Source organism: Hippopotamus amphibius, chromosome 2 (genome assembly GCF_030028045.1).
Source record: "Hippopotamus amphibius kiboko isolate mHipAmp2 chromosome 2, mHipAmp2.hap2, whole genome shotgun sequence".
NCBI lineage: Eukaryota > Metazoa > Chordata > Mammalia > Artiodactyla > Hippopotamidae > Hippopotamus > Hippopotamus amphibius.
Genome location: NC_080187.1, coordinates 130,231,119 through 130,255,359, shown reverse-complemented (window position 1 = coordinate 130,255,359; position 24,241 = coordinate 130,231,119). Strand labels below are relative to the sequence as shown.

Here is a 24,241-nt window from a genome sequence, read left to right as displayed (position 1 = left end):
TCAACTTCTTGAGTAGTATCCTTTTACTTCTGAGAACCCATCTTTTTTCAACTTGAGAATGTTTCTTATTTATTTGAGTACATGGTTCTGGAATTCTTACTAGACACATTTTGAAAAGCTTCAAAGATCATTTTCCATGTCCATTTTTTGTCTGTACTTGAACTTCTTTGTGTCTTGGTGCTGCACCCTCTGCTTGGTCTTCAGCATTGCTGATTTGTCTTCCTGCTCTGTCCACTATGTTCTGCCATCCACTTACTGTGTGTTCCAGATCAACTCTTTTGTTCTAAGTTCCCAGCTTTTCAGTCGGATGGATGCTGCATCCTCCTGTATCTCTCCAAGATGTCAGTCATATTTATTCTGAGGTCTTCTTCTTGCTTTAGTAACACTGATTCTAGGTGGAGATGGGCCCCTGAGATTCTGGAAAGCTAGAGTCCAAGATCCTGCTGAGGGGAGCTCAGGCAGTGACTTGGCCTTTAGCTGCCAGGTGAGGGTAGTGGTTGTTGATAGCAGGTTAATCGTCAGAGAGTCCAAAGTTTGCCCACACTCCCTTATCTCAGTGACTGGGTTATTTGTGTAGGTTTTCCCACCAAGCAGTAATGTGAGGTGCAGCAAGAGATGCAGGCTCTCAGATCTGGCAAGACCCTGCCTTGCCCAAGCACGGTCACTGTCAACTGCTCACGTCCCCTTGGGAGCTCTGAGGCCCAAGAGGGAACTGTGGTGGGATATGCCTCATCCTTTCCTTCTCTGGGGGGTCAACATGCTCCCAGTAGCACTGGGGCCTTGGCTAAATAAGCAGGGAACTTAACGGAGCTTTACTTTCTGTGTGTAGGGATGGGGGTGGGAGGGGTCTCTTGCTGCCCGTCTGCAGCCTGCCCTGCTTGCAGGCTCGGTCATCGGAGCTGAGTGCTTCTCCTTTACGGCGTTCATCTTCCTCAAATGTTTGTGGTACGTGGTTGGATGTTGCTCTTTGTGTTTGGGATTCCCCATAGCTGTCTGTGAACGCAGTTTTGGTCAACACAGCCTGCAGAGAGCAGGGCAGGGAGGCTGCAGGGGGCTGCCCTGGAGATGCACCCAGAGTGTGTCTTCTGGATGGGGGGGCTCCCACCACCCGAGGTTCCACACTTCCTCTCTAGTGCACAAGGGGCAGAAACCTCGGGCCCCCACTGCTTGGCACAGGCTGGAGCCAGGCTTACTATGGGTCTTCCCTGCGTGCAGTTCCCCTGCTGATGGCTTGGAAAGCCTTGCTTCCCATATGCCCTCCAGATAACCTTGGAGCTTTTCTGAACCTTGCGTACCTCTTTCGTAACGGTTTCTGGCCCTATTAGGTCTCCTTCTTGTTTTCTGTGCTCAAATGTCTTGTTAAGTTTGGTGTGTATATATATATATAACTTTTAAGGATTTGGTGCAGGAGGTTGTGGCTACAGCCAGGGCTCAGCCTGCTGTCTGGGTCCTGTCTCCCAGCATCTCCTTGGCATCTCTGAGGTGTGCAATTTGCAGGAGAAACTGAGTGATGGTGTCAAGACTGTGGACTTTGCAGTTGGAAGGAGCTGGGTTCAGATCCCGGTCCCTCTGAAGCCCAGCCCTCATCTGTAACACAGAAATGGTTAGAATCTGTTTGCAGAATGCTTAGCACCATGCCACGTGTGCATGCGTGGTAGTTCCTCCATGAATTACGTAGCCTCGCCTGGACTCTATTTCTGTTAGTGAAAATGATAATATTACACTGATAAAAATGGGGAGGTCCTTAAAAATGGGGGGTCTTTGATTTTATTGGGCTTGAAGCCATAGAAAGCATGGAATTTAAAATGTGGCCAGTCCTCATTTTCGAATGTGTCCAACACTGAAATGTGATGACCCCTAATTTAATCATCAAAATTGTTCTAATTAAAACTGTCTAATTGAAAATGTTTTCGTTGCAGTTAAAATGTTTCCTCGCCTTATCTTTAGAATGCTTTTTTTTTTTGGCCAGATTAACAAAATCTGTATGTCTCCTACTAAAGCTTGAAGTCCTAATATTCATGAGTACCTTTTAAATGTTCAGCCGAAAGCTGCCCCTGTTTCTCTAAGGAGAGCTCATAGAGAAGTAGTCTTGGCTGAGTCAGGTTTCCGTGGACAAAGGGCCACCGTAGCAGAACCCAGGCATTCTTGGGATGTTTGCGGTTTCTGAGGAATCATGGAGCTGCGTGCTTTAATAATCAGAATATCTCTCATAGGAACAAAGGGTCATGTTGTTATCTGGCCAGGGTTTTTATTAACTGAAGAAGTTTGTACTATGTGAGTGGGCATTTCCATAGAGGAGAATAGCTGGGACCGTGGCAATCACAGAGCGGTCTGGACCAACTCAGCCGTAGGCTACAACCCAGCCGCAGAGGCGTGCAGAGCGCAGGAATGTAAACACTTGCTCAGACTGCAAATCTTCTCTACGTTTTTGTCGCAGGGCAAAGGAGTGAAGCTGCAGGCGTTTGCTTCTGTTAAGCATTATCTTTCATGCAGATACATTTGTGGTGTTTGCTTTTAACTTTCCAAAGGCCACGTTGTCATCACCCATGGGGTTCGCTTCCAATCCACGAGTTAAATGCATCCACTCATAACTCTGTGAGCTGCAGAGAACCCCTGATCCTGGCTTTTTGCTTTTTCAGTGTGCCTCCTTTGGGTTTAGAAGGTAGATGGCGGTCCCAGTTTTGAGGCAAATCAGCTGGAGTCAATTTTTGTTGTTTGAACTCGAGGGCATGTATCTCTGCCTGAAGACATGCAGAGGAAAAGGCAGAGCAAATGACTTCATGTATTTTTCCTTGCCAAGATCTTAAAACTTTAGTTGTTTCAATACAGTCACACAGCTCAAAAACCATAGTAACAATTTACAATTCTTTGATTTGTACATCCTTCCAGAATGTCTTTATATGTAATACAAGCAAAACAAATATAGATTCGTTTTTTTCCCTCTTTTAGGTAATGTGTAGCTGATCACACACACTGTTCTGTATCTTGCCTGTTTCTTTCACACGTTCATACTGCCATCGTCATCAGTCTTTGGACAAATGCGTAGCATTCTGTGGTATCGTACCTCAGTTTATGTCTGCAGTCTCCTCTCAGGGACATTTGGGCTATTCTTAATATTTTGTTATCACAAATAATGCTGAGATGTCTTTTCACAGGTATACAAGCGTATCTACACAATAAATTCTCAAAGTGATGGGTCAAAAGATATGCTTCTAAAACTCTGCCAGATGGTTGGAAATCACCTGCCATGGGAGTTTTTCCTGTTTACCCGCATCCTCCACAATGTAGGTGCTTGCCTGTTTCCCTGTAGGCCTGACAGCAGTGTTTGTTATCAAATTTGGGGTTTTTCCTGATGTGATGTATGAAAAATGGTGTCTCAGTATAGTTTTAATATGCATTTCTCTTATGATAAGTGAGACTTAGCATGTTTTAGTGTGTGTAAGAACTGGTTACACTGACTTTTTTTGAACTCTCTCTTCATATCTTTTGCTTATCAACCTCTAGGACCTCTTTGATCTTTCCACACATCTCCTAGGAGCTCTTCGCATTGACATTGTATCTAGTGGGTAACTAGGTGCCCTATCCAGAGCCACTTACAAGCCCAGAAGAACTGAAATGAGAACTTTGAATGTCCAAGGGACTATAAGTAGAAATGTTTTGCTTTTTTCTTAATTATTGAATTAATATAAATTAAATGTGCACCGTCTAGGGGAAATAATGATAAATATACAGGGCCATGTGAAGGAAACTTTAAGAATATTTAAGTAAATCTGATAGGGTGTAAATATAAAGAACTCATACAACTCAATATAAAAAAAAAACCTGATTAAAAAATGGGCAGAGAACCTGAATAGGCATTTTTCCAAAGAAGACATACAGATGGCCAACAGGCACATAAAAAGATGCTCAATATCACTAATCATCAGAGAAATGCAATTCAAGACCACAGTGAGATATTACCTCATACCTGTCAGAGTGGCCATCATCAAAATGTCTACAAATTATAAATATTGGCAAGGCTGTGGAGAAAAGGGAACCCTTGTGCACTGTTGGTGAGAATGTAAATTTGTACAAACACTATTGAAAACAGTATGGAGGTTCCTCAAGAAATTAAAAATAGAACTATTGTATGATCCAGCCTTTCCACTCCTGGGTTTATAGCCCCAAAAAAAGAAAACATTAATTCAAAAAGGTATATGCCCCACAATGTTCATAGCAGTATTATTTATAATAGCCAAGATATGAAAGCAGCTCAATTGTCCATCAACAGATGGGTGGATAAAGAAGATGTGGTACATATATACAATGGAATATTACTCAACCATAAAAAAGAATGAAATTTTGCCATTTACAACAACATGGATGGACGTGGAGGGTATTATGCTAAGTGAAATAACAGACAGAGAATGACAAATACTGTGTGTTTTCACTCATATGAAGAATCTAAAAAAAACAAAACAAATGAGTGCATATAGGAAGACACAAACAGACTCACAGCTACAGAGAACAAGCTAGTGGTTACCAGAGGGGAGTGGGGTGGGGGAGGGGCAAGATCAAGGAAGGGGAGGAAGACATATGAACTACTAGGTGTAAAATAAATAAGATACAAGGATGTAATGTACAGCACAGGGAATATAGCCAATATTTTATAATAACTGTAAATGGAGTATAATCTATGAAAATATCAAATCACTATATTGTACACCTGAACCTAATATAATATTGTAATTCAGCTATATTTCAATTTAAAAAAATGACGTCATCCTCTTGTATAGGAAGACAACATTGTAAATATGTCAGTTCTCTACATGTTGATTTTATAATTCAGCACAATTGCGATTAAAATACAAACAGGATTTCTTTTTATTTTTTTAAATTTATTTGTTTGTTTGTTTGTTTGTTTGTTTATTGGCTGTGTTAGGTCTTCGTTGCTGCGCACAGGCTTTCTCTAGTTGCAACAAGCGGGGGCTACTCTTCGTTGTGGTGCACAGGCTTCTTATTGCAGTGGCTTCTCTTGTTGTGGAGCATGGGTTCTAGGCGTGCAGGCTTCAGTAGTTGTGGCGCACGGGCTTCGTTGCTCCACGGCATGTGGGATCCTCCTGGACCAGGGCTCGAACCCGTGTTCCCTTCATTGGCAGGTGGATTCTTAACCACTGCGCCAGCTAGGAAGTCCCAGGATTTCTTTTTAGAACACGAAGAAAGAATAACAGATTCTACCTAGAGAAATAAACACATGAGAATAGCCAAGAAAATTCAAATGAGGAGGAGGTCAGTTGAGAGAATGAGGGGAGAGTAGTTCCATCATATGTTAGAATTATTACACCATAGTAATGAAATGTGTTGGAGACTACAGAGGGGTAGGACAGGGACAGCAATGGGACAGAGGAACAACTCAAAAATTGGCCAAAAGCACATTGATTTTGCATTACTATTTAGGATTTCAAATTAGTCCAGAAAAGAAAATTTAGCTGGTCATAGGACAAAAATAACATATTGCTTTCTCACTTCCATACCAAAATCAATTTCAGATGAATCAAATAGTTAAACATAAAAATGAACGCCACTAAAAGTCTAGGAAAATGATAAATTAAAATACTTTTGGAGGGAGAGGGACTTTTTCGTAAGCACAACACAAAACCCAGATATCATAAAGGAGAAGATTAATAAAATGATTACGTAACAATTAGAACTATTCTGCAGAAAAGCCTCTCAAGTGACAACCAACGAAGAGGTAAAAACTAAATCAATGATTGAATGAATATTCCAATTTTCAAATGAACCGAAAAATAGAGTTAGAGAGTTTAAATCTTTGAAAAAGACAGAAATGATGAGTAAACAGGAAAATATGCTGAATGTCATTTATATGGAAAGAAGTGGAAACCAAAACCAATTATGAGATGTTATTTTGCTCTGCAGATTAGAAACAGTCAGGAAGTTTGATATTAGTGAAGATGGCAAAGATACAATTTTTGCTCTGTTTCTCATATTTTATTTTAAACTAATGTTGAGTTGATAATTAAGTAAGGATATAATTGATGCAACTTTTGGAAAAGCAAATTGGCAATTTTTATAAAAATCAAGGCTGACTATATCCTCTGCTTCTTCCACTGCTAGGAATTTAACCTGGAGATAGACTTCACAGGTGAGAAATGCACACATAGAGATGCTCAGCACAGCAGTGAAGGGGGTTACGCAGAACTAAACGTGCCCTAAGTGTCCATCAATGAGGACAAAGGGCTACCGTGAAAACGGGTATGCTGGAGCTCCATGTGCCGACACAGAACTTTCAAGTGAGGGAGGCAAGTTGTAGAACATAATCATAACATAATCCATTTGTTAAAAAGGAAGATGAGGAGAAATGAATATATATGTGACATGCTGGGAAATCACTCATGGCCTCTGTATTCCAAGGACACTCCAGCCTGGAATCTTAAAACAAAATAAAAAAGCAGCTTAAGTCTTTACTGACGTTTCTCCACAGGACATCCACAGGGAATTCCATTTTAAGCACACAGCCAATCCTCTGAACTCCTTTGCCCAGATCTTTCCCAGAAGTTCACAAAATGCAGTCTCTGTCCTCAATCTCTAATCTTGTACTCTCAAGAGACCCCCAGGTCTATCCCCCAAAGCCAGCCTGTCTTGTCTTGGTGAGTGTCTGTGTGTGTCTGTCTGCCCTGCTGATGCTCTTTCCAGTGCAGACACTTCAGCGCTCTGTCCTGCCCGCCCTGCACCAGGAAAGTGCATTCAGATTCTGCCTAGGAGAATGAGGAAATGGAGACAGGACACCTCCTTGCAGGTTCTCTCCTCGCCATCAGTACTTAAGGATGCATGGAGATTATGGTCGGCCATGGGGAGAAACCTTGGCAGTGACCCACAGGCGTGTGGCAGGGAGGAGGGGCGTGGGCCTCTCCCTCTTCCGGGAGCTAGTGTCACTTTCTGGTCAGAGTCAAGCCAAGCATAGGTGCTGCACTTCTTCTGCCGCACTGTGCCAGAGCTGCCCCTTGGGGGTGTAATTCAGGCTCCTCGTTTGTCTTCAGCTAAGCCTCTGCCTTCCCAGCCCTAGGATGGGGTGAGCAGACTCAGCACACAGGGTCATTAGGGCTGGGATGCTGTGTGCCTGGGGGCGGTGATGGGAGCTGTCCTGAGAATCACAGACCAGTAGGAGATGACTCCCCAGCATAAGAACTCTTTCCCTCTTCCCGCCGCATAGGACTCTGTTGTATGGAAGTCCCATGGCTTCTGTAGCCAGTTCTCTATAGACAGACATTTAGATTGTTTCCCCTGCAATAATGATGCAATAAATAGTCTTATGTAGACATCATTTTGCATTTTTGCTGTTATATCTTTGGCGTAAATTTCTAAAATACAGAGTGATGGGCCAAGAGGGAAAATGCAGATATAATTTTGCTAGGTATTGGTAATTCCCCTCCATGGAAGTTAGGCCATTTTGAATTCCCTCCAGCCATGTAAGAGCAGGCCTGTTTTATCCTATTAACCCTTTGTCTGTGATATAAATTGCAATTTTCTTTTCTAATTTGTCATTCGGTGTTTTATCTAGTTTGGGACACATAGAGTTTTGTGGAGGTTTTTCCTTATGTGTTTAAATTGTGTTTGTCCATAAAACAAGCCTCAACAAATTTAAAAGGATTGAAATAAAATATGTTCTCTGACCACAGTGGTATAAAATTAGAAATCAACAACAGAAGGAAATTTGGGATATACACAAATATGTGGAAATGAAACAACATGGTCCTAACTAACCAGTGAGTTAAAGACGAAATCACAAGAGAAGTTAGAGCAAACATCGATATGAACGAGAACAAAACACAACATAGTAAAACTCAGGGGACAGAGGTAAAGCGGAGCTTGGAAGGGAATTTATAGCTGTACCCACCTATGTTAAAAAAGAAGAAAGACTTCAAATCAGTATCCTAACCTTCCATCTCAAGAAACTAGAAAAGAAAGAACAGATTAAACCCAAAGCAAGTGGAGGGAAGGAAAAGATTAGAGCAGAAATAAATGAAATAGAGACTAGAAAAACAGTAGAGAAAATCGGTGAAACCAAAAGCTGGTTCTTTGAAAAAAATCAACATTATTTACAAACTTTCACTTAGAATGATCAAGAAAAATAAGAGACAAGGCTCAGATTACTAAAATCAGGAATGAAAAGGGGACACCACTATCAACTGTACATAAATAAGGAAGAATTATAAAAGAAGACTACGGACACTTGTACACCAACAAATTCAGTACCTTAGATGAAGTGGATAAATCCTTAGATAGACACAAACTACCTAAACTGACTCAAGAAAGAACAGAAAATCTGGACAGACTTACAATAAGTAGAGAGATTGAATTAATAATAAAAAATGCCCCACAAAGAAAAGCCAGGCCCAGGTGGCTTTATTGGTGAATTTTATCAAACATTTAACGAAGAATTGGTGGAAAGGAAAATCCAGAAGTGCCTAAAGATGCCCTTGTCTTTTACCAGGAGGATTCTGTGCCTGGCGGGCATCCTGAATGATATTACAGATGGGTGAGATTAGAGGCAACCCCTCACTGACACACACACAACTCTGGAGGCCCAATGAATTGAATTCAGTGAGCTGTTAGTGAGCACCTACTGTGTGCATCGCACAGGGCTCGGGACACACGATGCTGCGTGAGGAAGCGGCCCAGCTTGTGGGCACCACCAGGCAGAAAGGAGTCAGACAGATCCTCGCGAGGGGCACGGTGCCAGTCAGGCCAGCTACAGACAGAGGGAGGAGAGGGAAGCCCGCGGGAAGTCTCCCAGGGCTCCCTGGGGAGCAGCATCCGTACTGGGCCTGGAAGCAGGGAAAGGGTGCGGCTCCCTCCAGGTGGGAGAGGCACGGGAGTGAAGGCTGAGGGAGCCTGGTCCACGGAGAAAGTGAGGACCTCACAGCTGCCTGGGGGCGGCGGAGGGGACAGGCACCGTGGAAATTACCTTCATTTGTGTGCCGGTCCTTTTCTTTTGGGGAGCGTGCATTTTGCAGGATTTTTATATGTGTCATTTTTTGTTTGGGGATCTTGTTTTTGTTTTTGTTTTTCACAAGACGATGACAAGATTCATGCATTTCAAATACTTGCCAAGACCATGCAGCTGTTGAGCAGTAGACTGGGACTTGAACCCAAGTCTTCTCATTTGAGTCAGTTCTGTTTCTGTCACCATGTGTGTTAGCACAGTTCACAGTTCTCCGTAAAAGACACTGCTGGAAAAATCTTGGTGCTTCATCCTAAATTTCCCTCTGGTTTGAGATATTTTCTTCTTTCCTTGTGTCCGTCTTTGCCCAGAGGAATTTGGATTTAGTTAGAAATTTCACTTTGTTAATCTGAAAAATGTATTTTAAAAAACTATTTTTCTACTGTAGCAGTAACAGAGAAATAACTGGAAAACAGGAAAAGGGGAAAAGACAACCTCAAATTTCATCACATAAGAAAAACCAAATTTGTCATCTGGGGTCTTTCCTTCCAGTCAGCGTTCCTGTGTGGCAGGGTCCCTCCATGTGCTCAGTGTGATAGGCATTTTAATGCATTTGATAATTGTCAAAACCACCATTCTTTGCTATAATAAACCACACATAAATCAGCATTTTTATGCGTATTTCCTTCCCTTTTTGTTTTGAGTAGTGCTTTTTCTTTTTTCTTTTTCTTTTTAATTAATTAATTAATTGATTTTAAGAACTTTTATTGAGATACAATTGACATGCAATAAACTGCACATATTTAGTGTACAATTTGATTTTTTTTCTTATTACTAATGTATATATGGCAATCCCGATCTCCCAGTTCATCCCACCCCCAACCCCCACCTCCCCCACCACTTTGCCCCCTTGGTGTCCATATGTTTGTTCTCTACATCTGTGTGTCTGTTTCTGCCTTGCAAACTGGTTGATTTGTACTGTTTTTCTGAATTCCACATATATGTGTTAATATACGATATTTCTCTTTCTGACTCACTTCACTCTGCATGATAGTCTCTAGGTCCATCCGTGACTCTACAAATGTCCCAGTTTCGTTCCTTTCTACAGCTGAGTACTATTCCATTGTATATATGTACCACATCTTCTTTACCCATTCCTCTGTTGATGGACATTTAGGTAGCTTCCATGTCCTGGCTATTGTAAATAGTGCTGCAATGAACATTGGAGTGCGTGTGTCTTTTTGAATTATGGTGTTCTCTGGGTATATGCCCAGCAATGGGATTGCTGGGTCATATGGTAATTCTATTTTTAGGTTTTTTTTTCTTAATTTATTTTATTTTATTTTTATTTTTGGCTGTGTTGGGTCTTTGTTGCTGCATGCAGGCTTTCTCTAGTTGTGGAGGGTGGGGGCTACTCTTCGTTGTGGTGGGTGCATGGGCTCCTCAGTGCAGTGGCTTCTCTTATTGCGGAGCACAGGCTCTAGGTGCACAGGCTTCAGTAGTTGTGGCACACATGCTCAGTAGTTGTGGCTCACAGGCTCTAGAGTGCAGGCTCAGTAGTTGTGGCACACAGGCTTAGTTGCTTCGTGGTGTGTGGGATCTTCCTGGCCCAGTGCTCGAACCCATATCCCCTGCATTGGCAGGCAGATTCCTAACCACCTGGGAAGTCCTATTTTCAGTTTTTTAAGGAACCTCCAAATTGTTTTCCGTAGTGGCTGTATCAATTTACATTCCCACTAGCGGTGCAAGAGCATTCCCTTTTCTCCACACCCTCTCCAGCATTTACTGTTTGCAGATTTTCTGATGATGCCCATTCTAACCGGTGTGAGGCGATACCTCATCATAGTTTTGATTTACATTTCTCTAATAATTAGTGATGTTGAGCAGCTTTTCATGTGCCTCTTGGCCATTTGTATGTCTTCTTTGGAGAAATGCCTATTTAGGTCTTCTGCCCATTTTTTGATTGGATTGTTTGTTTTTGTGATATTGAGCTGCATGAACTCAATATTGAACTTATGTATTGCGTAGTGCTTTTTAAATGTATAGAATTATTCCCTTGGAGTCACTTCCCTGGAAGCAGGATTGCTGTGAGAGAAGTTGGCCCAGCCCTCAGTGGACCCAGCCCACGATCACCTCCCCAGAGATCAGAGTATGACTATTTTTTTTTATATCTTCAGATTGCATCATTTTATATCATGTGAGTATCAAATAAAGGGACTGTCTTACTTCTGTGATTTTTGTCTCCTCAGAAGGATGGTTCTTCTTTCTTGACCAGGTCAATGTCTGTGGACCATCCCAAGTCCCAACTGGCTTTTGTTCTAAATGTTCAAAAAGTAAAATCTGGAGTTCCCTGGTGGTCCAGTGGTTAAGAGCCTGCACTTCCACTGCAGGGAGCACGGGTTCGATCCCTGGTCGGGGAACTAAGATCCCACACACCACGTGGCATGACCAAAAGAAATAAATATATAAATAATAAAAATTAAGAAGCCAGTCTTCTTTAAAAAAAAAAAAAAAGTAAAATCTAGTATAAACAAGGTCCTCCTGTATAGCACAGGGAACTATATTCAATATCCTGTGATAAACCGTAATGGAAAAGAATTTTAAAAAAGAACCTGTGTGTGTGTGTGTCTATGTATATATATATATCTGAATCACTTTGCTGTACAGCAGAAATTAGCACAACATTGTAAATCAACCATACTTCAATTACAAAAAAAAAGAAAGTAAAATCTGGGAAAAATACAGCTTCACACTCTAGCTCTTTCTGCCTGTCTCATCAAGGTGTGTCCCCAGGCTCTAGCTCAGCACATAGTAGGTATTAAATATTTATAAAATGAATGAGCAAATAAAGAAATGAATTTTTGGAAGAGGAACTAAATGTTGGAAAGAATTCATCTTTGTAGCTCTGTGTTTCTGTCTCTTCCACTGCAGCTGAATTCATGGAGGAATTGGTTTCCATTTCCTCTCTGGTTTTTCCATCTAATGAGATAGAATCATCTCAACTTTTAGTTCCCCCAAGTTTGCCAAGCACATTGCGTTCTGAATAATTGCCCCAAGTTTGGTTGGGTGCACCCAGCCTGGGAAGGGGACAGGGTCAGACTTTGATGACAGGTGCCAAGGGTTCAAGTCCCAGCTGTGCACCTTCTCTGATCACCCAGTGGTTACCTGGTGGAAAGTGGTAATGAGAACCCCTGCCTTGCGAGTGTTGGGAGGAAGGTGGATGTGTGCAGGGTGTTTCTTCTAGCATCTGGCAGTACTCAATAAATGGTACCAATTACTGATATACTAAATGTTATCATACACCATTTTATTTTCTCTTTTAAAGTCCTTTGCCGGTTATTGTCCTGGGAAATTTTCTTGTTCTCTTTATTCCCAGAGTAATTGAGTCAAGACTTGGTATACCCAAGAGTTGCTTTAGTTTAAATAACACCATCAAAGAACTAGTTCATTAAGTCAGGCTGAAAGTAGTCACCTTTGTGCTGGATACACTTCAGTGTTTTCTTTTTCTTAATTTCAAAATCAATACAAACTTGGTGAGAAAAAGGAAAAGATGTTGGAAAACACAGAAAAACACAAATAGAGAAAAAAATCTCTGATCATTTCACCTGCTGCTATCAGGTACATGTGTTCCTCAGGTCTTCTTTCTAAACAGAGAGAGAGAAACAGACAGACTAGATTTTTATAAACAAAAATAATGACTATACTCATTAGAAATCTTTTTCTTCCCAAAGCATTTTAATAACACACCATCTACCAGCCTGGGATGAATTCTTTCACCTTGCGTATTTTCACGTGACGTTAACCAGTGTTCTATGTTATATATTTTTCCCATTTTTCACTGTCTGTGCTCCATATTCTAGTCTTTTAGCTTAATATCGTACAAGTGTCTTTTATACTTTTCCTTAGTCTCTGTTAGTATCGCTTTGAATGGCTGCGTGGTAGTTCCGCATCTTGAAGTATCTTGAGGTACTATTTTATTCGGCTCAGGCTGCTGTAAAATTGGCACAGACTAGATGCCTTAAACAGCAGACATTTATTTCTCACGCCGGAGACTGGGAAGTCCAGGATGAGGCGCTGGGAGATTCAGCTCTTGGTGAGGACCCACATCCTGGATGCAGACATCCATCTTCTCATTGTGTCCGCCTGTGGGAGGGAGGAGTAAGGTCGCTGTCTCTTCTGGGAAGGCACTGATCCCCTCATGGCAGCTCCGCCTTCATGAGCCAGTCACTTCCCAGAGACCCAGCTCCTAATACCATCATACCGGGGATTAGGGTTAAAACGTGCATTTTTAGGAGGACAAAACATGCAGTCTATCTCACGTATTAAACTGCAAAGAAGAGAGACGCAGATGTAGAGGACGGACGCATGGATACTGGGGCGGGGAAGGAGAAGTGGCAGATTGGGATTGACATATATACACTACTATATATAAAATAGGTAGCTAATGAGAACCTTCTGTATACAAGGGACTCTACTCAACACTCTGTGGTGACCTAAATGGGAAGGAAATTCAAAAAAGAGGGGATATATGTATATGTATAGCTGATTCACTTTGCTGTACAGCAGAAACTAGCACAACGTTGCAAAGCAATTATAGTCCAATAAAATTTTTTTTTTTAAAAAGAATAATATATAGGGGAAATGACCTGGTGGTCCAGTGGTTAGGACTAGTGCCTCCACTTCAGGGGGCATGGGTTCGATCCCTGGTCAGGGAACCAAGATCCCACAAGCTGTGGGCAAGGTGCACCACCCCCCCCCCCAAAGATGATTGTATATATTGTATCACTGCATCACTTTGCTGTACAGCAGTATTTAAGACAACATTGTAAATCAACTATAATTAGAAAATGTTTCCTATGGGAAAAATTAATAAATAAGCTGGAAAGAGGAGTAGTGGGATTTCCATGAACTCTAGGGTCACGATGACCTGCTGCTGTCACCCTGGCCCCTGCTCCTTGCCAGGCTGTCACTGTGAAGCCTCTGCATCTTGGCCTCCCTCATAGTTTTACTGCTGATATTGGCCAGGGTTCCTGGCCTCCTTAATCCATAGAAATTGATCAGAGGCCAGACAAGAAATGCAGACCAGGCTTTATGGGGGCCCCTGCTGCAGCGGGGGGGCAGGGGAGGATGTGGCGAGAACAAGTAACAGGTTCCCTTGCTTGCTGTGCTCCCTGAAGCTGGTGGGGGGGTGAGCTGGTTCCTTATACGGGGTGAGGGTAGGGGTGTGTTCAGGGGTCCAACCGAAGGGGTGGCTTAGGTGTGTTGTCCGCCTTTGGCGGTGCTGTGTGCGGAGGGCATGTGCAATGCCCTGCTTTTGCTCCCTGCTCTTCAGAAGTGGCAGTTGTTGTCTTTTTGTACCTTTTTGTCCATAATTTGCCCCAACAGTGCATGCATGCAGTTATTTTTAGCCCCTAATCGTTTCTTTGTATTTTGTCGCTCCAGAAGACATTTGTCCAGGTGCAAACATTGCAGCACTACAGCAAGGGGTCCCCGGTCCCATCTTGTCTCAGTAAGACTTCCCACGTTGACAGATGTACTAATTTCACCACACTCTGGCCAGCGGTGAATATTAGAACTCATTAAATATTTCACTGTGTCATATTATGTTCCTGGCATCTTATGATTAATTGCATCTTTTATTTCTAAAGAAAACTGCACTTTTATGTGCAATTTCCCTCTGCACAGCCTGCATGTAGGTGTAAACACCCATGTCCCTTTTAGTAACAAAAATTCACTTCCAGTGATTTGGTGAGAATATGCGGAGAGAAAGTGTACATCTGTGCTGGGAGGCTTTGCTGGTATGAGAAACGCTCAGCCTGTGTGTCCGGAGCTCTGCTCTGTGTGAGCCGTGAGCCAGGCCCCTGGTAAAGGCCACTGTTGTCTTCGCTTGCTTTTCTGATGCTGGTCTCATGCCCAGCTTGATGGGGCTGAGCACCGGCCATCTGGAGTCGGTGAGGAGTTACTGCCGAAGGTCACCCAGGGGGTCATGTCGCCCTCCACACCCCCCAACCTCCGCCTCTTCCCTGAAGAAATGGAGGGTTAGATTTCACCGTAATGCAACCCAGATGAAAACTGCTGCTGAGGCAGAGTGACAGCTGGCAAAGAAAGAAGTATCCTTCTTGCTGAAGGCTGGTAAGCCCAGGGCTACAGTGGGTGAGCCCCCGCAGTGCCAGGAGGTGTCACCTCTGGGGAGGGACAGCCCCCGACCTGGGGTTTCACCACACAGGGATTCGATGGAGGATGGCACAGGAACGTCATTAAACAATTATGACCAGGTCAGTAGCATCCTAAAGTTTACTCTTGTTTATTCTGCAGTGAACTCTGGTTGATAGATATATTTTTACTTTTTGCTACTGTATTGATAGAGGTGAATGTTATTTTTAAAAAAGTGTATATTCAAGTAAAATGTTAGTGTCTTTTCTAGGATGTACAGAGGATGCCACAGATTTTGAATCAAGAGAGAGCATTTGGCTTCTGTCATGCATGCTTTCTTTGCTGGGGATGAGAGTATTCAATGTATAATATAAATACATAAGAAACTAACATTTAGAACTGATAGAATTAAAGTCACTTTCATGTTACCTCTCCATTGTCCTAGATTCGTAGAAAAAAGGCAGTAGAGAGAGAATTTTATTCTGATTATTGGGTCGGGAGAGAGAGAATTTTATTCTGATTATTGGGTCAGGAGGGATGATTTAACAAATACAGTTCTAGAAGAAAAGGTAAGAGTGTCTCTTTAGGATATAAGGACAGAACAGACTCAGAATCAGAAGACAGAGGAGGACTCTTTTTAAGATGGGCAAGGCCACAGTGAACTGTTAGTATAAACAACATGGCTTGTACAGCCAGACATCACTCTATAACATACATGGAATTCTGTTTTATTACTTCCCAAAATAAAAGAGAAGAATAAATTTTGTTAGTTTTCCTGTAGTCAGAATAATTTGTTTTTCTCAAACTTGAATTACAGAAATGACATTTAGAGGTTGAGTTACTAGCAACTAAAAACATTTCTCCTAGAAATGGCTGACTATCTGAACCGTACACTGCTACTGAAAGTATTTTTTTGTAAATAGAATATTAAATTGAAAGTGATTATCAAGGACTCAATGATGTTGTGGTTTCCTAGGTTTTAAAGTATTTTTTAACCAAATACTTTTTCACATAATGAATTTTAATTTACTGTCTATGTCCAGCATGTTTAAATACCCGGCTGTGTCGTTATTAACATTCATCACCCACTGGGAATATGTTCATTTATCGCCTCACAGCTTATTGTAAATATTTCTTGTGTTGAGTAAGTCTGAGTGTGCCGAGTCCATAATGCTAGTCATCCACGACATTATAGCTCCCCTCACGAGTTCCCGCCTCTAATTACTTCTAATTGACTCTTCCCTAAAAACAAGCATCACCAGCCACACCTTAGAAATAAAAAAGAACTGTGCTAATGGTTTCCCCTTCTCCTCCTTTTTTTAGTTACCTTCTTTGTTACCCATATTAACTTTACATGAAAAGCAAGTAAGATGCCTGTTTGTAGTGTGTGTGTGTGTGTGTGTGTGTGTGTGTGTATGGAATTTCATTGCTATTTAGGAAAATAATTACACCCACTGTAATAGAGAACAAAAAGGATCTTTTAAAAAATTTGACCCTGAATCATTCTAATGTCCTACTATTATTTTCCTACTTGTCCTAGTTACTTGTTTGCTACATTAATATTGTACTGAAATAAAATAAGTTTCAGGGGTTATATTTTTAGTATGAATTTTAAATCTGTATGAGCAAAATATTTAGAACTGTGATGTTTTACTGTATAAAAGAATATACGGATAATGCTTGATTAATAGGCACAGAAAACTGAATAATCTCAAATAGTATAAATAAATTACCCAGTTGCAAATTTAAATCAAAGGTCACCAGTTCTCAAATATAAAACTGTAGTATTTTTGCAAAAAAAAATTACTGTTAAATATTTACCTCTAAGAAAAGGTGTTTCATGGTGGGGAGGAAGAGTTCTGACTTACATGATGTATCTCTGTACTATTTACTTTTTTTTAATGAGAATGTGTTCTTTTGTTACTTATCTAATTTCTTTAAAGTTTTAAAGAAAGCAGTCATATGCTTCCGTTACAGGGAATTCAGGAAATAAAGAATCTTTCCTCATCCTGTCGCGAATGCCCCCAGCACATCATTAACCTTCCCATAGCATTTTGGTCTTTTTTTTTTTTTTTTCCAACTTAAGTATATGTTAACCATCCTCTTTACGATTTCAGGAAATTAAGTGAAGTTGGCAGATTAAATTAAATGCGTTTGCATTAACTGATGTTTTCCCATAATGTCCTGCCAACAGCTTGATTGGACCAGACCCCCCCCAGTTCTTGGGTCACTGAGAGTGGCCATGTGTTGTCCATGCAACTTAAGAAAATGAAATTCAAATAGAAAACACCGCAGCATTTATGTATATATGTAAATAATATATATGTACATATATGTGTAAATTATTTACATATATATGTAAATAGAACTGAGCAGAGTCTTGTTTCTTACTTTCATTTATTTCCACATGTTTTGCATTATTTAAAAATCAAGTTCAAGTAAAGCCATCCTTGTAATTTCACATGCATCCTATGGCCTTGATTTCACCTTCTCAGTGTTTCTTAACTTGGGCATAAAGGTGAACTGTTTCTATTTATGTTTCTGAAGTGAACAGAAGAGGTTACTTTGCAAGTGCACCTGTCATTTACAGAGATAAGGAGGATATGTGTTTAATTCTGAAAGATGAGCAGTGACTTAATTAAGTGCCCCTTCTGATGGATGATGCTGCCGTGATTCTGCCTTCCTCTTGCGCCTGCCGATGGCTTCTCCTTGCAGCCGGCTCTGAAATGTCTCAGGGTCTCTGACTGTTAATCATTAATGCGGACTGTTAGTGTGTGATGGGATGTGAAGCTGCCTTGTTCACACGTATAACCACTTACACACTAAGCCCTTTTTTGATTCCCCTTTCCAAAAATACACAGCCAAAACAAACCAAAAAACCCCACCAATAATCTCTGTTCAGATACAGCAGTCTCGCATTGGCGTTTCGGGAATGGTGCAGATTGTGTGTGACGCTCATGAAATCCGCTTAACTTGGATTTTCAGAACGGTTGCCCTTGAAATAGTCACGGCTTAGAGTGAGCTCCGAAGACCCTGGATGGTATCAAGGGCCTTTACTGTAAGCAGCTTGTCTTTCCCGTTCTCCAGAGCAGGACTTTTCTGTGCTGGTGATGGGGCTCATTCCCTGTGCCATACGGCAGGCCTTGCATTTGGGGTGTGTTATTCTGATTCACTTCTCCCAACATTTTGTTATGAAACATTTCAAATTGAAAGAAGTGAACCATGTACGTCCATATACCCACCATGTAGATTCTACCGTTAACATTTTCTAAAACTGCTCTCATTTCTGTCTATCTGTTCTTCTATCCATCTGCCAATCCATTATTTTTAATGCATTTCAAAGTAAATTGGAAATTTTGCTTTTCATCCTCAACTACTTTAGTATTCACCTTATTGACTATAGTTCGATAGCGTTTATAATTTTTTAGGTAAAATTTATATAAAGTAAAGTGCACATATCTTCATTGGACTATTTGGCAAGTTTTGACAAGTACCAACATGTGTGTACCAAAACTATCATCAAGATACAGAACCATCACTCAAACAGTTCCTCATGCCCACACTCTGGTAAACTTCATGACTGTCCCCCTGCCCCGCCAGGAACCACTGTTCTGATTTTCTTCCCACCATGGATTAGAACAGCATATAATTGGGATCATTTTGTGAAGTCATTCTTTTCACTTCCATTCTTTCACGCCGTGCGTTGTGTTTTGCGATTCCCATCGGTCATTTCATAGATCAGTAATTTACCCCTTCTCATTGCTGAGTAGTTACTACACCACAGGAGTTCTTTATTCATCCACCTATTGATGGGCACCTTTGCTATTTACAGTTTGGAAATACCGTGAATAAAGTTGCTATGAACATTCTTGGATATATGTTTTAGACATATTTTTCTCGGGTAAATACCTATGAATAGAATAAGTGAGTTGTAGGGTAGGTGTGTACTTAGTTTCGTAAGAAACCACCAGACTTTGTTTCCGAAGTGATGGTACCATTTTATATGTAGCCAATAAGGTATGAGTATCCTAGTTGCTCCGTATCTTCACCAAGTATTGTCGGTCTTTTTCAATTTTCATGATTCTGATGGGCATGTCGTGGTGTTTAATTTGCATTTGCCCAATGACTAATGATATTGAGCTTTTCTTTAATATCTTCTGTTGTTCAAATCTTTGCTGATTTGTCACTGAGTTGTGTGTCCTTTATTCCCAAGTTATAGGAGTTCTTTCTGTTTTCTGAATACCATTCCTTTTTTTGGATATATGTTTTGCAAATATTTTCTTCCAGTATGTAACTTGGCTGCTCATTTTCAAATGGTAGATAGTTTTTAAACAGTAGATCAAACTTCTGATGAGCAGAAGTTTTAAATTTTGTTGAAGTCTAATTTAGGAATTTTTTCCCTTCATGGTTATTGCTTTCTGTGTCCCATCTAAGAAAGCTTTGCCTACTCTTGAGTCATAAAATATTCTCCTTTGATTTTTTTCCTAGAAGTGCTACAGTTTTAACCTTTATGTTTAAATCCATGATCCAGCTCAAAGTAACTTTTGTGTGTGGTGAGAAGTAGGGGTCAGAGTCTCTTTTTATTCAATGGATGTCCACTTGTTCGAGCACCACTTATTGAAAAGATTTTTGCTTTTCTCATTGTGTTAGCACCCTTATCAAAAATTAATTGGATGTACAAATATGTGTCTATTTCTCAACTTTCTATTCTGTTCCATGGATCTATTACCACACTGCCTAGATTATTATAGTTTTATAATAAGACTTGAAATCAGGTAGTGTATGTCCTCCAGCTCTTCTTTTTCAAGATTGCTTGAGATAAGTCCTTTGAATTTTCACACAAATTTGAGGATCAGATTGTCAATTTTTACCCCCCCCAAAAGCCTATTGGAATTATGTTAGGGATTACATTGAATCTATAGATAAAACTGGGGAGAATTGACATCTTAACAATATTGATTCTTCTAATCCATGAACATGAGATGTCTTTCCATTTATAAAGGTCTTGTTTAATTTCTCTCAGCAGTGTTTTATAGTTTTCAGGGTATAGATCCTGTACATCTTTTTAAAACTTTATTTTTAAGCATGTAATTTTTGTGCTATTGAAAATAAATTTAAAAAAATTTTTTTCCAAATGTTAACTGCTGTAATGTGATTTACTTTCCTGATGTAAATGTTTGGAAGCCAACCTTCCTCAGCATTTACATTTTTACCTGAAAAAAGGCCTGTTTTTTTTATCCCTTCAAAGAGGTAGCAAAGAGATGGAGTGGGTTTAGCCCCAGCCTGAGAGCTGGTGAACCAAACTTCAGTCCCAGTTTGCCTCTTACAAGTTGAGTGAACTTGGCCGTTTTTGCTGTCACTCAACACAATCAAAATGTAACTCCTCATTCATTGCAGTCTTTTCTGTAATATCTGCAGAGATAGAACTTTTAACTCTGATTGACTAACACATTTACAAATCTGGAATAAGCCTTGAATTTTCTCCCCAGAGAAATGTATACACGCACGCGCGCGCACACACACACACACACACACACACACACAATTGTGTGTGCAACTTTAGGATATATAGGTAGTCTCTGAAGCCTTTTGGGATCCACAGACCTCCTAATTATGAAGCCGTTCTGGAGTGGGAGCTCTAAGGGCCGACTGCTTTCACTTCTGCATCTTCAGACCCAGCACAGTATGGAATGAGGGCTGCCATTCTAAATCCCATGCCTTGGCGGAGTTTTCTAGGCAGAGGTCTAGATTTCCATATGCCCAGGATTTGACCTGCCTTTCTTCCTTCACGAGTTACCACATCCCTCTGAGGGACATAGCAGTGGGACAGTTTGGTGGGTCACCAGCTCTCCCACCAAAGCCCTTGCTTCTCTGTTGCTGCTGGTGAGGCCAGCCTGGCAGTTCCCTGCCAGGCAGCTGCCCTGGGTGCCCTGGACCCGCTTGCTCCAGGCCACAGTCTCACTGCAGAATCTTCCCGCGTTGTGCTCAGCTTCCCCATGCCTTCACAGGCGGCCCCAGGCAGGAAGTACCTCCAGCAGGGTGCAGGTGCCAAAGTCTGCTGTGCGTGGTGACATTGGTAGCATTTCAGGGCAACCCCTTTCTCTTGCTAAAGCCCCCAGATTGATGTCTTGCAGAGCACGTCCCGCTCTCCTCTCTGATGATTCCTATGGGCAGTGCCAGCAGTGGAGTGATGCTGTGTGTGCTTCTGTCCACCCAGGTGCCAGGGGCATGGGCAGCAAACTCTCCGTGCCAGGCAGTGACCCCACAGTGTGGAGCCCCGGGACGGAAGGCATTCATGCCGCATACAGGCGAGGAGATGCCAGCAGAGCCCGGCACCTGCTCAGGGAAGCCTGTGATGAGAGCACATCCCAGCTGGGAAAGGTAAGGTCAGTGCCAGCCCTTCTGGCCAGAACTGGGGGCCCGGGTTGGGTGATGGTTACCACTGAAATTATTTTCTTGTTGTCATTATAATCATAATGGATATTTCCTTTTTTTTTTAAGCTCTTTATTGGATTATAATTGCTTTACACACGTGTCCCAGCTTTTGAGGTGCACCAAAGTGAATCAGCTGTATTTATACATGTATCCCCATATCCCCTCCCTCCCGTGACTCCCTCCCACCCTCCCTGTCCTGGCCCTCTAAGGCATCACCCATCATCCGAGTTGCTCTCCCTGTGCTATGCAGCAGCTTCCCACTAGCTATCTATTTTACAGTTGGTAGTGTATATATGTCTATGCTACTCTCTCACTTTGTCCCAGCTTCCCCTTCGCCCCCCCCCCAACCCCATGTTCTCAAGTCCATTCTCTGCATCTGCATCTTTATTCTTGCCCTGTCACTGGGTTCATCAGTACCATTTTTTTAGATTCCATATATATGAGTTAGCATACAGGATTTGTTTTTCTCTTTCTGGCTTACTTCACTCTGTATGACAGTCTCTAGGTCTAGTCACATCATTGCAAATAACTCAATTTCATTGCTTTTCATGGCTGAGTAATATTCCATTGTATATATGTGTCACATCTTCTTTATCCTTTCCTCTGTTGATGGGCATTTAGGTTGCTTCATAATGGGGATTTCTATTGCATTCTGAATACCTTGTTTCTCATGTAAACTTATGGGTGCTAGTCCTTTCGAGTGGACTTCTCAGCCTGTCATCACCTAAGCACACTGCTGCCTCCTTCCCAGGGGGCAGGGTGGGGGTCACAGAAATGTAAAGGACAAAATGGCAAACTGAAGGTTTAACCTAATGTACACTTTTTTCCACTATAAAAATAGCACATGCTCAAAAAAGAAATTTTTTAAATATATAAAAGTAAAGAAGAAAAGAACAAAAAAGTAATTATATTCCATCCATCCGAACAATCCCACTGAGGGCTTTTGGTATACTCTCTTCCAGGCTGCGGATCTGACATTCATTTTGTTGTTGTTATCGTTTCTAATGCAGATACAGGCCTATTTATGTAGTTTTGCAAACTGCTTTTTCTCGCATCGTATTATATGCACAACTTTCTGTATGGCTATAAATTCCTTATGCGTGTCACCTTCAGTGGCTACATGACACTCCATCTGGTAGAGACACTGTCACTTACCTGGCTACTTGTTTTGGTCAGATATTTGTATTGTTTCTAGTTTTTTACTACCATAAATAATGCTGCGTTGAATGTTTTTTGCCTAATCCTTTTCTTATTGTCAGGCTGTTTTCTTAGCCTAGGTTCACAGGAATTGAGAATGTGGGTATAAGCATTTTTTAAACTTTGAAACACGTGCCAAACTTTTCCAAAAAGCTTGTAGAGATCCACCCCCTTGCTCACCTATAGCTTGAGAAGACCGCTGCCACAGTCTGGTCCTTGTGGGAAATTCTTATTGGCTGGTAACCATGGAAGCACTTTATTGAAGTCTTGTGTGCAGTACTTTGGTTAGCACAGGTTTAATGTCTCCATATAATTAATAGCTGGAAATAGCTCAATCACCAGTTAAACCTCCAGCCTGGTCTCAAAATTCTAAGAACATTTGGTGGTGGGGGGAGGGGGGATTGGCAAGTACAATGTGCTTGAGAATTATTGAGGGGAGGGCATTTTTGATTCCTCCCATTAGGAATTCACAGCAAATACGGCCAAAGGCCTCTCTTCTTCTAGGGAGAACTGGGCTGTGCACATGGACGGGTCAGAGTTGTTGGCCCCTGGGGCTGGCAGTGGGTGGCCTCCCGCGAGGAGGGCCTGCGTTCAGCACACAGCCTGGAGTCTGCGCCGGCCTCTGCCCGCGTCGGCAGTCTGCCCTGGGCGTGATAGCGTGCCCGTGAGTTCCTGGGTTGGCCCACTTGCAAACTCGTTAGCACGGCCGGGTTCCTTATACCCATCCCTTCCCTTGGTGCCTGCCGTGAGGGAGACTAGGGGAGTTGTGTTAATCCCCACTTTATGATGAGAAACGGGAGCACAGTGCTGTCGAGGCACCTGTCCAAAGACACACAGGCGGCAGGCGGCACAGCCAGGGGCCACTGTGGCCTGTCCACTTGGCGCCAACCGCAGCGTCCTGGGCCTGACTCTCCGGTGGAGAACCAGCGTGACACTGGGCTGAGGAACCCGCAGCCCAGCAGAGGAGCCAGAGACATGGGAGCAGCTGCGGGGGGGCAATGGAAATCGTCTCCATCCTGACGGTGGTGACTGTGATTGAGTTATAGCTAGTCAAAATTCATCCAGGTGCACCTAAAACGGCTGAATTTACCATGTGTAAATTATGTCTTAAGAAACCTGACTTTAAAAAAATACAGGAGGGCATGCGTTCAGGCCCAGATGTCCTGTGTGACAAGATGAGTAAGTGTCCACTCAGGGCACTGCAGCCCGGGTGGGAGAGCTGCAAAGGCTTTAGCCACGCAGAGCAGGTGACAGAGGCCTCCCCGTGCTCGGGGCACTGAGCAAGGAGGTGGGAGGTGGGGCATGTGCTGACCTTTCACTGAGGCAAAGACCAGGCCTCCTGTGGGCTGCCTCCAGCAGCGCAAACCTAAGGCACAGGACAGCGGCCCTGGCTTATTGCACATTCAGATAACATGAAGAACTTCCATCCCTGCCTGAGATGTCTTTCATCGTGCTGTTCCAAAGAAGCAGAATATGAGACACTTATAAGATCAGATTTTCTAGTAGTCACATTAA

The 24,241-nt window shown here is 42.1% G+C and overlaps 1 protein-coding gene across 4 annotated transcripts in view; it reads left to right on the top strand.

Annotated features, from left to right (window-relative positions):
* The window catches only part of LRRK1 (leucine rich repeat kinase 1), a 119,823-nt gene that overhangs the window by 19,037 nt on the left and 76,545 nt on the right, over nt 1–24,241 (top strand). For all 4 annotated transcript variants that reach the window (XM_057721051.1, XM_057721050.1, XM_057721049.1 and 1 more), the window contains exon 3: nt 21,312–21,475. In XM_057721051.1, the coding sequence (XP_057577034.1) occupies nt 21,312–21,475 (164 nt within the window). The remainder of the gene's footprint in view (nt 1–21,311; nt 21,476–24,241) is intronic.